This window comes from Phyllopteryx taeniolatus, chromosome 6 (genome assembly GCF_024500385.1).
Source record: "Phyllopteryx taeniolatus isolate TA_2022b chromosome 6, UOR_Ptae_1.2, whole genome shotgun sequence".
NCBI lineage: Eukaryota > Metazoa > Chordata > Actinopteri > Syngnathiformes > Syngnathidae > Phyllopteryx > Phyllopteryx taeniolatus.
In genome coordinates, this window is record NC_084507.1 from 5,056,397 (window position 1) to 5,068,720 (window position 12,324).

Sequence of the window (12,324 nt, forward strand, 5' to 3'; positions counted from 1 at the left end):
CGTGCGTTTAACTGCAGTGGCTTTGCCCAGTTTTTGCCAATTTGTAAGAGGATTTTTGTCCAAATTCTTTGTGTGGCTGTAGGCTGTGCCACACATTCCGGGCGACGCTTACTGATGCATCGTTTTGAAATAAACACAGAAAGACAACGTATTCTTTTAAAAACGAAAATGGTAACTATTTCTTTTTTAAACCTGCGGCTAATTGTTTCTTTATGACAAGTGGTAGCGAATAGCTGTTAAATACTGGTCACATTCCATTGTTTTAACGTGATAATCAACTGATACTTGTACTTCCGTGTTTGCTGCTATGACGGGTCAATAAATTTTATTCGACCCAAGTACAGTACACATAAGGCATATACAAGGGCGTGTATTAAATATATAATTGCATATTACGTTCACATTATACAATACTAAACACATTGAAGTTCCTTGAAGTGTATGAATATTATATTGAAAGTGAAAGCAATAAGATGTACGCTGACACTATATAAGGTGGGCAACGTGGTGCCCACGCATAACTGGCCAGACTTCATTGATGACTGCTGAGCTACTGACACCCGAGACAAGCAATATAACACAAATACACAACTTAGGACAAGCACATCTTTCCAATATTTTCCATTTTGAATTGATTAATATGCATATTAATGATGGTCAATATTAAAGGACCAATGAGACAAGACAAGGACATAGTTTTATTGGACATTTTACAATAAGTTTGAGAAACTGTGAATCCTGTTAATATTTAAATGATATGTCAGTCCTTAGTGTCAGCCAAGGCTTATGCTTTGCCAATGATACATGAAATAATCTAAACCATTCATGTCTTGTTCCTCAGACACACTTTAAAAATAACATATTTACAATGGGGAAACAAGTGTAAAGGGATGACCACCTACACAACTGCCTCTATAATGAGACAAGCCACTTGATCTTGTGGAATTTAGAGGTACGGAAGCACATCCTCAGTGTCTGCTACGACGAGTGGGGGAAGTTGACCTGAAAAAGGATACACAGAACAGATTAATAACGCACTGATACATTCACTTGGACTAAAAAAAAAAACAGTAAAATGCAGTACACAACTATACTGCACCACCCACCAGATATTATCAGGAAAACAAACTATTCACAAATCAGTGTTCAGAAAGTCTACCCTGTAAGACCTTAAGTGTGGATTCACTTTGACCTACAAAATGGTCCCAAAAGCTCTCTAGCTTCATGTTTGCAAGGTACACTGCAGATGAGGCCTGAGCACTGCAACATGGGGCCAAGTCACATCATAGCTGAATCTACACAATTGCATCGGATAGCCAGCTTCCCAAAACATTTGTCCAACAATGGATCATTTCCTAAGATTTAAACATGTTGATTAAGATGACTTGAGACATCACAATTAGATGTACAATGAGAACACAGAATAGGAATAGAAGAGGAAAAAAATGAATACTACCTTGATCGCGATTTAGACTTGTGTTTGCGGCTTGCCTTCTTACCAGACTTGTGTGATTTTTCCGCTGACCGTGAGCGACTACGTTTGGATTTCTTAGATTTCTTTTCCTTACTAAGTTCCGGCGTAGGGGATCTGCTTGAATCAGAGTTTGACAATCTCTTGCTAGCTTTCGTTGAGCCCTTTTTACTGGATTTGCTATCCTGCCTGCAGTACTTGTCAGTCAGTGAGTCAGTGTGTGAGTCCATCTCTTTCCGTTTCTTAGATTTTCCATTTTCCTCATTAAATGAAGAATTGGTCTTTTCTTTAGTCCTTGGCTTCTCCTTTCTTTCAGAGTCTCTCTCCTTATCTTTATCTTTCCTTTTTTTGTCTTTCTCATGGCTACGGCTTCGATCTCGCTTCCTTTCTTCGTCTTTGCTGGAGGATTTCTGCTTGTGTTTGCTGCTGTGACTATTGTCCCTGCTCTCCCTGCTTCTTTTCCTGTCCTTCTCTCTGTCCTTTTCGTTCTCCCTGTCTTTCTCCTTATCCCTGCCCTTGTCTCTGCTGCGACTGCGGCTGTCTCGGGCCCTGCCCCTGCCCCGGTCTCTGGATTTGGAGCTACTCCTGCGGTTCCTTCGTTCTCTGGAATCACTGCGGTTTTTCTTGCGGTGTCCTGCTCTTTGCTCTGTGCTGCTTCTCCTCCTGTCCCGTATCTTTTCACTACGTCGTCTACGTGAGCTGTGGCTGCGACTACGCCTGCGGGCCTTACGGGACGACGATCTACTACGTCTCCTTTTCCTTCGAGGGGAAGAGGATCGCGAGGAACTACGAGAAGATGATGTCGAAGATGAAGAGGACGACTGACTGCTGCTGCGGCTGGAGGAAGAACGAGAGCTGCTGCTGTGACTGTTGGCTGGGGAATCGCTACCACTTCTGCCTGATCTTTCCTTCCCCCTGCCCAAATGCCTTCCCTCACTACTCTCAATTTCACTACGGGACCTACGCCTCTCTACTAAGGGCTCTGGCTCCCTGTCTTTTACTTCCTCTTTGTGATAATTTTCGGACTGGCCTTCATCATATTCAACCCTTTCTCTGCTCAATCGTTCCTTCACCATCTCCTCTGTAGAGACACAAGAGAAAAAAGCTTATTGAGTACACAAGTGATTTTACAGCTTAAGTGACTAAAAGTAACCAGAAATTAAGCATTCAAGGACAATAAAGTCTCACCACGAGCAAGCAGAGCATCTTGTGCATGTTTTTCTTGGAGCTGTTGCATTTCTCGCTCCTTGCGATAGAAGGCATCCAGCTTCTCCCGGATACGATGGCGCAGCTCCTCCTCATCAGTGTCGGAGGACTCTGACCCTCGGGCGCTGCGGTCGTCCTCATCTGCACTCTCCTCTGAACCATAGTCCCCCAGCCCGCCTGCCACAACAGAACCCCATGTTTTAGTGTTGGAAAAAGATCAACATCAAGTACTTACATTCCATGTGTGAAACCACAAATCTTAACCCAAAGTCTTATTTAGGGGCAATTTGTATAGCTTAGTTTTACAACACAACTAAGGTACTGCATTGCATGCTTCTATTATAAGGGGCAAAACTATACCCAGAGCTTTATGTGAACCGTAAGTTGAATATTTAGGTAGTTCCCCCAAACTACATAATAAAGAAATAATTATATTCTCCTGCCCTCCCACCCACTGTAAAAAAATGGATACTCACTGAGACCAGTCAGAGAAGCCAGTGCACTTGACTGTGCCAGCTGTTTTGCAGGAGCTTTGATTCACATCAACAACAGGAACAACATGTTAAAACACATATTGCCATTCTCTCAAAGGCAAGAGTCGCTAGAGAAGGGATGGGGGTCACAGATAAACCACTATTCACACAAGCTGCCATTGGTAACAGGAGAAAAAATAAAATTAAAAAAATGGGAGAAAAGAGAGAGGGTTAACAAAGAAACATCCATGAGACAATTCATATCAAAACAGTCTTGAGAGGAGAACCACTCTGTACTAGTGCATCACATGGCTCCTATCTGTTGAACTGCTGGGCAGCAGGACCTTAAGTACCATGGACCACAGCAGGTTTCAAAAGCCCAGCTCTCACTGATGCATTAGCAGAGAATGGTTGTAAACGGCAATTATATCATTCCTTCCACCCCCCCCCCCTTTTTTTTTTTTGCTCAGCCACTTCTACGTAATCAGACATGATGATTGTGCACTCCTTAGATTCACTTCAAACTAACAGTTTTTGTGAAACGCAATAATGGATTCACTGGACAAGACAAGAACAGACCTCGTGTTGCTTTGCGGTGGACTTCTTTTGCCACATGCAAGATCTCTTCATTTGTGACCTCGAGAAGGATCTCTGTGAGGAGTGTTTTTGTGATGACCATCTAAACAGACAAACAAACAAAAAACGGTCACACTTAGTCTAACTATGACATTCATTATCTGTAATGCAGGACAGACCAGCTGGAATTCCTTTTCCTCCTCAGTCATTTCAGGCTCACTGTCTTCTGCTGGAGGCGATGGGCTCCGCACAAAAAACTCTTTTTTTACAGGAGGCTTTTCTTCATCATTGTCTTCATTTGTTTCATCATCACTGTCCTGATAAAGACAGCAGCACAGACTTTAAACAGTTCACGACCTCCGATATCCTTTCATCAACATGCATAACACAATGTTTTTCCAAGATCATGTTGCATAAAAAAATAGTCTGCTTACAAATTTACTCTTGCGGGGCACACGAGGCCCATCATCCCCATCATCCATCTCGCGCTCTTTGTCATCCTCTTTTGACATTTCTGCACGCTCCTTCTCCATTCGCTCTCGCTCCAGTTTCTTCTGATTTTCTCTGTCCCTCTTTTCTAGCCCCTCTCGGATCCAGGCAGGTAGAGTACGTCTTTTCACCGCATCTGGAGGTGGTCAGAGGTCCAAATGAGCATGCCACAGACTACTACTTTAATACTACTTAACTAGGCCTGTCACGATAATTACTATAACTCGTCGTTCGATAAATAAAATGGACGATAGTTTTTCCGGACTCAGTAAATTGTCATTGTTGTGCTGTGCCAGCGTGCGTATCACACAGTGAGCCGACAGAGGTGGACGGCTGTGTCATTAGCTGCTAGTGGGCTCATGGAACAACGGCAGACCGGTATACTCTTGCGGGTGTTGGCTCCGTCCAATACTCCAGTCTTGCTCCATGTGCAGCGGGAAGATTCACACAAAAGAGACACTTAAGGGAAAGTTATCCGTTTGTTGTGTTCACTAGACCGGCCGCGAGCTAGCTCACAAGCTAACCTGCGAGCTAACGAGTTAAGAAGCTAAACAGCTCGCTCCACTCAGCAAAGTTGTGTAAAACATCAGTGCTTCTCAGAGTTGTTGTGTGTGTGTTAGTCCCCAATTAACACAAACATGGGCTTGTTAACTCTTTATTAAGCATAATCTCAGTGTCAGACATTATTCAGCCACTAGTTGACTACAGCAAATGTCAATGTATATTTGATTGACAGGTGAAGGGCTCATCTTCAGCGGACAACCCAAATAGTAGCCAGGTTTCCATCGAGACATTTTTTGTCATTCCAATTGAAGATCTTTGGTCAACTGTTTACATTTGACCTGATCCATTCCGATCGGGTGTATATATTATGTACACTAAAATTAATCGGAACAGCCATGAGACGTGCACGTCGTTGTGAATGTCATGTCATTTATCAAGATGGAGGTCCGTCGTCTATTCAGCACAGTAGTTGGGATTGTTTTTATAAGTTTATTTAAATAAAAATACACTTAACAAAAAACACTTATAAAGTAGTTAAAAACAAGAGCTCCGTCACACATGAGCTCTGTTGGGAGCAGCCATATTTACGTTGTGCGTAAACGATGACATCACCAAGCATTCACGTCAAAACGAAGATTGCGAAGACAGGAGCTTTTCCCAGCACTCTGAATGACGGTATAAATGGCGAAGATTTACTTCGATTTGGCAAAAGGAATATTCCACCCCTGTGAAACCGAATGAAATTCCATTCGGATTTGGTCTGTTTATTCCAACTGAGGTGTTTATATGGAGCATTTTCATGCGGTGTGGGCTTCTAAACAGATTATAATCGAAATAGAAGGCCCCATGTAAAACAGGCGCTTTGCAGCTCTATTCTTATTTCAGACCAAGGGGGATCCATATAACAGAGTAAAGAAAAACAATAGAAACAAGACATGACATAATAATAACAACAACATCAACTATAATTATTTAGAAGCAAATAATTTAAGACAAAAAAATAATAAGGGCAAGCCTTATTTTTCATGATTTCAGAGGCATTAACAAAACAGTATTATCGTTTATCGTGATAGTTTTGGGGGAAATATATCGTTTTAGAAAAATTTTCATGACAGCCCTATACTCAACTATGATCACATGCTTGCTGTTGGCACTGACACTATGTTGACATGTATTCATCAAGTAATATTCCATTAGTTGGTGTATGATAAGTATGAATAACGAGAGAACAAACCAGCCTCAGCTCCCTCACTTAATAGGAAATCAAAATAAGAAAATTACATGTACAATTTAGAATCAAAGTCATAAAAGTAAAGCACAGGAAAATGATTTTGCTTTTCATCTTTGACTTTGTGTCACAGACCCGTTATGTGAGTAGGGGCTTACCAAGTGGTGCTGGGGCTTCCTGTTTCATAGGAAGCTGGATAGGGGATCTGGGCCGATCCCTGAAGCCAGGTGGTCGGGCATCCCGTCTGTTCTGAGGGGGACCCTGCCAGTATGGGGCGTGGAAGCCAGAGGGCGGAGGTGCAAAAGATGAAGCAGCTCCATGCTGTTAAGAGACAGCACAAAATCAAAGTTATATTAAGTTATCTGAGGTCTGAATTTCTGAATGCCGATTTGGGGTTGTCTTCTTTGAGAATGGTAAGAGCCAAAATGACTCACGACTGCACTGGTTATGTTGTTTGGCTCAAAAGCTATAAAAAGAATACCAAACCATGCTGGATCCTCAACATGCCAATAGATTCCTTTCAACTGCCTCAAGGAGGCAATGACTGATACACCTAGATGACCTGGCAACGTTTCTATGGAAAACCCAAATGCTTCAACAATTTTTACTGCATCATCTGCATACCTGATAATCAAACTGGTTTATGGCCATGGGGGCCATGGCGTAGCTGTCGGGCTGTGCCCCATACCCATGGCTGTTCTGGGGGAAAACCCCGCGATGTGCTTCAGAGTTGAACTCTGCACTGTCCTGGCTGTTGCTATCTTCACTGGGGTTCACAACATCCATCTGGGCTGAGCCAGGAGGAATCCAGGTTTGTTCAGGAGGTGGTGGAGGAGGCGGTGGCGGTTGGCCATGCATTCCCCATTCTGTTCATGACAAAATACTTAATGAATATAGGTAAAGCTAGGTGGGCAGCAAAACAAGAGCATGTGTCTTGGCTTTACACCGTAGAGTCAAACGAACTAAAATATTACCACTGCCTCAGTAAGTGATAGGACAAATTAATGATCAATTGTTAAGACATTATATTCTTAGCAATTAACCAGTGTTGCCATGTTTAACAAACTAAATAAGAAAGTAAAGGCAGAACAGAAAAGATAAATACATGGCTGAAAACTACCGCAATGTGAGCAACGGGCAATCATGAAAATGTTTATGACACTGTATGTGCTAAAAGAGAATACAAATAGATTCCAAAGATTAAGGTCAGATAACCTGGAAATGTCTCGCTAATCAAGTTTACTCCAAGAGAAAAATATTTCAGCTTTGAGAGAAAAAAAGGATACCTTTTTGGCCCATGTTGAGATCTCAAGTACTGTTATAAACAGACAGCATTTGAACATGTTCCAAATAAAACGGTGACATGTGTTCTATGCGTAACAAAATCTCAGAGCCAGCAGCAATGGTGGATGGGGGCTCCCTTGGCGGGATACAAAGCAGCTCCAGTTTACAGATTTTTGTGGGTAATGTCAACATGATAGCAGCAGTTTAGCCAGTATTAGAAAACACCCGATTTAGAGGTATTTAAGTTGAGGGGATTTTGATAGCCCGTAGAACATCAATTTTTTTACACACTTTTTTCAGTCTGTGCTGGAGGTAGATACATTAATACAACATTTACAACACACTTTGTGTAATATTTCCTCACGGTCCTGACCTACGTTGTCTCAATTTCCACAGTGGCAAATTAGTTGGGGCTTAACTAATTGCATTTGATTCTTGTTGGTAAGTAGTGAAATCTATTATATCTCAGTTAAATTAAGACTGGTGATTACACAACAAAATAGCTGATCAATCAAATTTCGAGCAACACAATTCTTCATCAAAGCTGTACGTGTTTAACTTGCTCGACCCTTGCTTAGATAACACCAATTTAGAAGAAAAACAAGGCTCAAATGAAAATTTTATTCTAACACGAAAATATTAAAATTAATCTAATCATGTTTCTATGTGTACCTGGCTGCCAGATTCTGCCAAAAGCAGAATCACCCTGGAAGGACCCATGGTTGCCCTGTGCAGGTGGTTCCAGACCTGGGATGTCTTGTCCGTTGGGCTGAATGTTAGGCTCGGATCCAGTTGACTCCTTATGAGCTATCCAAGCTTGTGCAAGGGCAGCCCAGTCCACTTGACCTATGCAAATTCAACAAACACGCATAAAATATATAAACTTGTTGGCACTCGAAAATCAATGTTAGTGAAAGGTGCCCAGTGCTTTTCTCACTGACCAGGATCTTGCTGGTGCTGGAATGACTGCATCCACTGCTGCTGGCTCAACGGCCACTGCGGCCAGGGTTGGCTTCCCTGATCCCACATTCCTCTCTGAGTTATAATCTGAAAAGAGGAAAACTTGAATTACATTTCCACCAAAAAAGTGCATGGTGGCCAGAGCCAATATGACTGTAGTGTTCAACGAACAGTCGTTCGAAACAAACGTTAGCATCATGCTCAAGTTAGCTACAATAGACTGCTGCCGATGTAACGGTATGCTACATTAATTTGCACATTATGGAAAGGACTATTCTACGAACGAAGGTACTGCAAAGCATATACAATAAGGACATACTAACCAACCAAGCAGCCTGAAATTGTACTCTGGATATACGTTTGAAAGCCAAGGAACCTAAACCAAGCTAACAAGCCTTCGTTTTAGCTAAGCTAAGAATGACGGCTAACTAAGCCGCTGCACTTACAACTAAACAGGGAGACAATTACTTCGCATTTACATAACGCCTTTAAAGATGCAATGATAGAAGCACAAACCATGCTAATTTGTGGGGGGAAAAAATAAAAATCTTACCTTTCCCGAACAATTGGTCTCAGGCGCTGGTGGTCCAAAATGGCTGCCGTGCCAGAGCAAACTGCTCAGAGTAAATGTGAGTGACACTCTGCTGCTTCCTGTCCTCTACTGGATTTGACAAAAGACTCTGCATTTGGACATGTTTACTTTACTGCAGAATAGGTTTAGGAAATGGGTTTCTTCTTTGTATGAAATATATTGAATAAGACCACGCTGTAAAATGTAGGCATGAAAAGATTTGATCTCATAATAAATTAATAAAGTAATCTTAATCTAGGGAGCTGTGCCGTGAATAACGAAAAAATTTACGCCAAAAGTAATTGACGCCAACCTCCCAATAAAGTTTGATGATTTCCTATTTTAATTGTTAAAACTGCTCATATATATGGCAAACAAAAATCACATAACAGTTTAATATCATTCCTCCCTGATGTAGCTTCTCTCACAGTCAAGATAATTTCAACAACAACATAATAATAATAATAACAACCCCTCCTGGAGCCATCACCTTATCATGGTGGAGGGTGGAGCTAAATTGTCTGGGGCTGAATGGTCCTGGCAGCGTCACACATGGCAAGCAGGTCCTATTTGAGGGACCAGACAAAGCATGGCTAAAAGACAGACTATGATGAGTAAAATAATTGAACCATGTTTTCTCTTGCCCGGACGTGGTTCACCGGGTCCCCCCTCTGGAGCCAGGCCCAGAGGTGGGTCTCGATGGCGCGCGCTTGCATCCATGGGGCCCAGCCAGGCACAGCCAGAAAAGGCAATGTGGGTTGCCCTTCCTATGGGCTCACCACCTGTGGGAGGGACCAAGGCGGTCCGGTGCTGTGTGAGCTGTGCGGCGGCCGAAGGCGGGGACCATGGCGGGCTGTTCCCCGGCTACAGAAGCTGGCTCGAGGGACGTGGAACGTCACCTCTGGACATAGTTGGGGCTCACCTCAACACGCAGCTTGGGCTCCGGTACCAGTCTTTTCAAGAGAGGTTGGACAAGGCCTCGGGGACGACCCAGGACACACTGGAGAGACTATGTCTCCCGGCTGGCCTGGGAACACCTCAGGATCCCCCTGGAAAAGCTGGATGAAGTGGTTGGGGAGAGGGAAGTCTGGGCTTCCCTGTTTAAGCTGCTGCCCCCGGCACCCGACCTCGGATAAACGAAAGTAAATGGATAGATGGATAGTAATAATAATAATAATAATAATGATGATGATAATAGCAACCCTAGTAAGGATAAGAGAGAGTGAATCATCTTTTATTGTCATGAACATGCATGCATGCATGCACATGAAATTTGTTTTCTGCATTTAACCCATCACAGTGAACATATACACATTAGTGGAACACACTGGACCAGGGGGCAGCTGAAGCGCCTGGGGAGCATTTCTGGGTATCAGTGTCTTGCTCTAGGACACCACAGCCGTGAGTCTAGGGTTTGTTGGCGGATGGTCCAGTCAGGGTCTTGAACCTAGGTCCCCCATGGGGGCAGGCGATGATCTTAACCATTGGGCCACGGCTGCGGTCCGGAACATGGATAGACGGATAATAATGATAATAATAATAACAGGCCGCACGGTGATCGACTGGTTGGCACGTCTGCCTCACAGTTCTGAGGACCTGGGTTCAAATCCAGCCTTGCCTGTGTAGGGTTTGCCTGTCCTCCCCGTGCCTGCGTGGGTTTTCTCCAGGTGCTCTGGTTTCCTCTCTCCACTCTCACCAATGCTATTTGAAGGGGGTCCGTGTGATAATAGTTCTGGAGAAGCTGTAGTTTTTGTGAATTGTGGTGGAAACCAAACCAGAATTGCAAAAATCCAAGCGAGAAGTGACGAGGTTATGAACAAGGACAGCAGCAGCGTGTGGGGTGAGGGATGGATGGAGACGATTGATATTTGGTAAGTGAACATATGCAGACCGGGTGATGTGTGTGCTTGGAAGGAGTAAGTGCTGTCGTGGATGACATATTCAGTATAGTATAACACTTTATTGCAGTTTGTGACACATGGATGTTAACTGTAGTGCCCATTGCTTGCGTTCCAATTCTAAATACAACCCCAATTCCAATGAAGTTGGGACATTGTGTTAAACATAAATAAATACAATGATTTGCAAATCATCTTCAACCTATATTTCATTGAATACATAACAAAGACAAGATATTTAATGTTCAAACTGATAAACTTTATTGTTTTTAGCAAATAATCATTAATTTAGAATTTTATGTCTCCACGACGTTCCAAAAAATCTGGGACAGGGTCATGTTTACCACTGTGTTACATCACCTTTTCTTTTAACAACATTCAATTAACGTTTGGGAACTGAGGACACTAATTGTTGAAGCTTTGTAGGTGGAATTCTTTCCCATTCTTGCATGATGTACAGCTTCAGCTGTTCAACAGTCCGGGCTCTCCGTTGTCGTATTTTACGTTTCATAATGCGCCACAAATTTTCAATGGGAGACAGGTCTGGACTGCCGATAGGCCAGTCCAGTACCCGCACTCTTTTACTACGAAGCGACACTGTTGTAACACGTGCAGAATGTGGTTTGGCCATGTCTTGCTGAAATAAGCAGGGGCGTCCATGAAAAAGACGTTTCTTGGATGGCAGCATATGTTTCTCCAAAACCTGTATGTACCTTTCAGCATTAATGGGGCCTTCACAGATGTGTAAGTTACCCATTCCATTGGCACTAACAGCCCCATACCATCACAGATGCTGGCTTTTGAACTTTGCATCCATAACAGTCCGGATGGTTCTTTTCCTCTTCGGCCCGGAGGACACAACGTCTACAATTTCCAAAAACAATTTGAAATGTGGACTTGTCGGACCACAGAACACTTTTCCACTTTGCATCTGTCCATCTTAAATGAGCTCGGGCCCAGAGAAGCCGGCGGTGTTTCTGGGTGTTGTTGCTAAATGGCTTTTGCTTTACATAGTAGAGTTTCAAGTTGCACTTACGGATGTAGCGCCAAACTGTATTTACTGACATTGGTTTCCTGAAGTGTTCCTGAGCCCATGTGGTGATATCCTTTACACATTGATGTCGGTTTTTGATGCAGTGCCGCCTGAGGGATCGAAGGTCACGGGCATTCAATGTTGGTTTTCGGCCTTGCCTCTTATGTGCAATTTCTCCAGATTCTCTGAACCTTTGGATGATATTATGGACCGTAGATGATGAAATCCCTAAATTCCTTGCAATTGTGCGTTGAGGAACATTGTCCGTAAACTGTTAAATTACTTTTTCACACAAGGCCAGGTAATTTTGAATATTTCCCCCCCTTAATAAGCTAAAGCATTTAAAAACAGCCTTCTTTGTTTACTTGGGCTGTATTTGTCTGATATGTACATTTGTTTTAAGATCATGTCGAGAAAGTATGCAATGTACTATGTAGGCTAATACTTTTTAATGGCACTGTATCTTCACATTTCGCTACATGATTGTACATTTATTTCAGATATTTCAGGCAACATTTACTGTTAAGTAGGATTGTGGTCTTGGTGCATGTATATGCTGTGTGAAAAGAAAAGCTCAAGGCAGTGTGTAGAGCTTTACATGAAGGGATGTGTTTATGTTATTATTAATTTG

At 42.8% G+C, this 12,324-nt stretch overlaps 1 protein-coding gene across 2 annotated transcripts; it reads right to left on the bottom strand.

Moving 5' to 3' along the window:
* Nucleotides 1-685: 685 nt before the first annotated feature.
* On the bottom strand, nucleotides 686-8,898 carry pnisr (PNN-interacting serine/arginine-rich protein). Of its 2 annotated transcripts, XM_061775744.1 has the most exons (12): nucleotides 8,745-8,897; nucleotides 8,173-8,278; nucleotides 7,904-8,077; nucleotides 6,572-6,813; nucleotides 6,106-6,268; nucleotides 4,161-4,351; nucleotides 3,906-4,043; nucleotides 3,730-3,829; nucleotides 3,154-3,207; nucleotides 2,660-2,854; nucleotides 1,457-2,552; nucleotides 686-1,002 (listed from the first exon to the last, which is right to left on the bottom strand). In XM_061775744.1, the coding sequence occupies exons 2-12, from the start codon at nucleotides 8,258-8,260 to the stop codon at nucleotides 969-971; spliced, it is 2,475 nt and encodes an 824-aa protein (XP_061631728.1). In that variant the 5' UTR covers nucleotides 8,261-8,278; nucleotides 8,745-8,897; the 3' UTR covers nucleotides 686-968. The 2 variants fall into 2 exon arrangements, with proteins under 2 accessions (XP_061631728.1, XP_061631729.1); XM_061775745.1 differs by lacking the exons at nucleotides 686-1,002; nucleotides 1,457-2,552; nucleotides 2,660-2,854; ... (1 more) ...; nucleotides 3,730-3,829; nucleotides 3,906-4,043 and having other exon boundaries at nucleotides 4,213-4,351; nucleotides 6,636-6,813; nucleotides 8,745-8,898.
* Between the last annotated feature and the right edge of the window lie 3,426 nt (nucleotides 8,899-12,324).

Excerpts from the sequence above, each read along its gene's own strand:
- pnisr (XM_061775744.1), bottom strand. The coding sequence starts at position 8,260 with ATGTGGGATCAGGGAAGCCAACCCTGGCCGCAGTGGCCGTTGAGCCAG. Across the intron at positions 6,269-6,571 it reads TAAACCAGTTTGATTATCAG|CATGGAGCTGCTTCATCTTT; the intron begins GTATGCAGATGA and ends GTCTCTTAACAG. Across the intron at positions 1,003-1,456 it reads AAGTCTAAATCGCGATCAAG|GTCAACTTCCCCCACTCGTC; the intron begins GTAGTATTCATT and ends ATCCTTTTTCAG.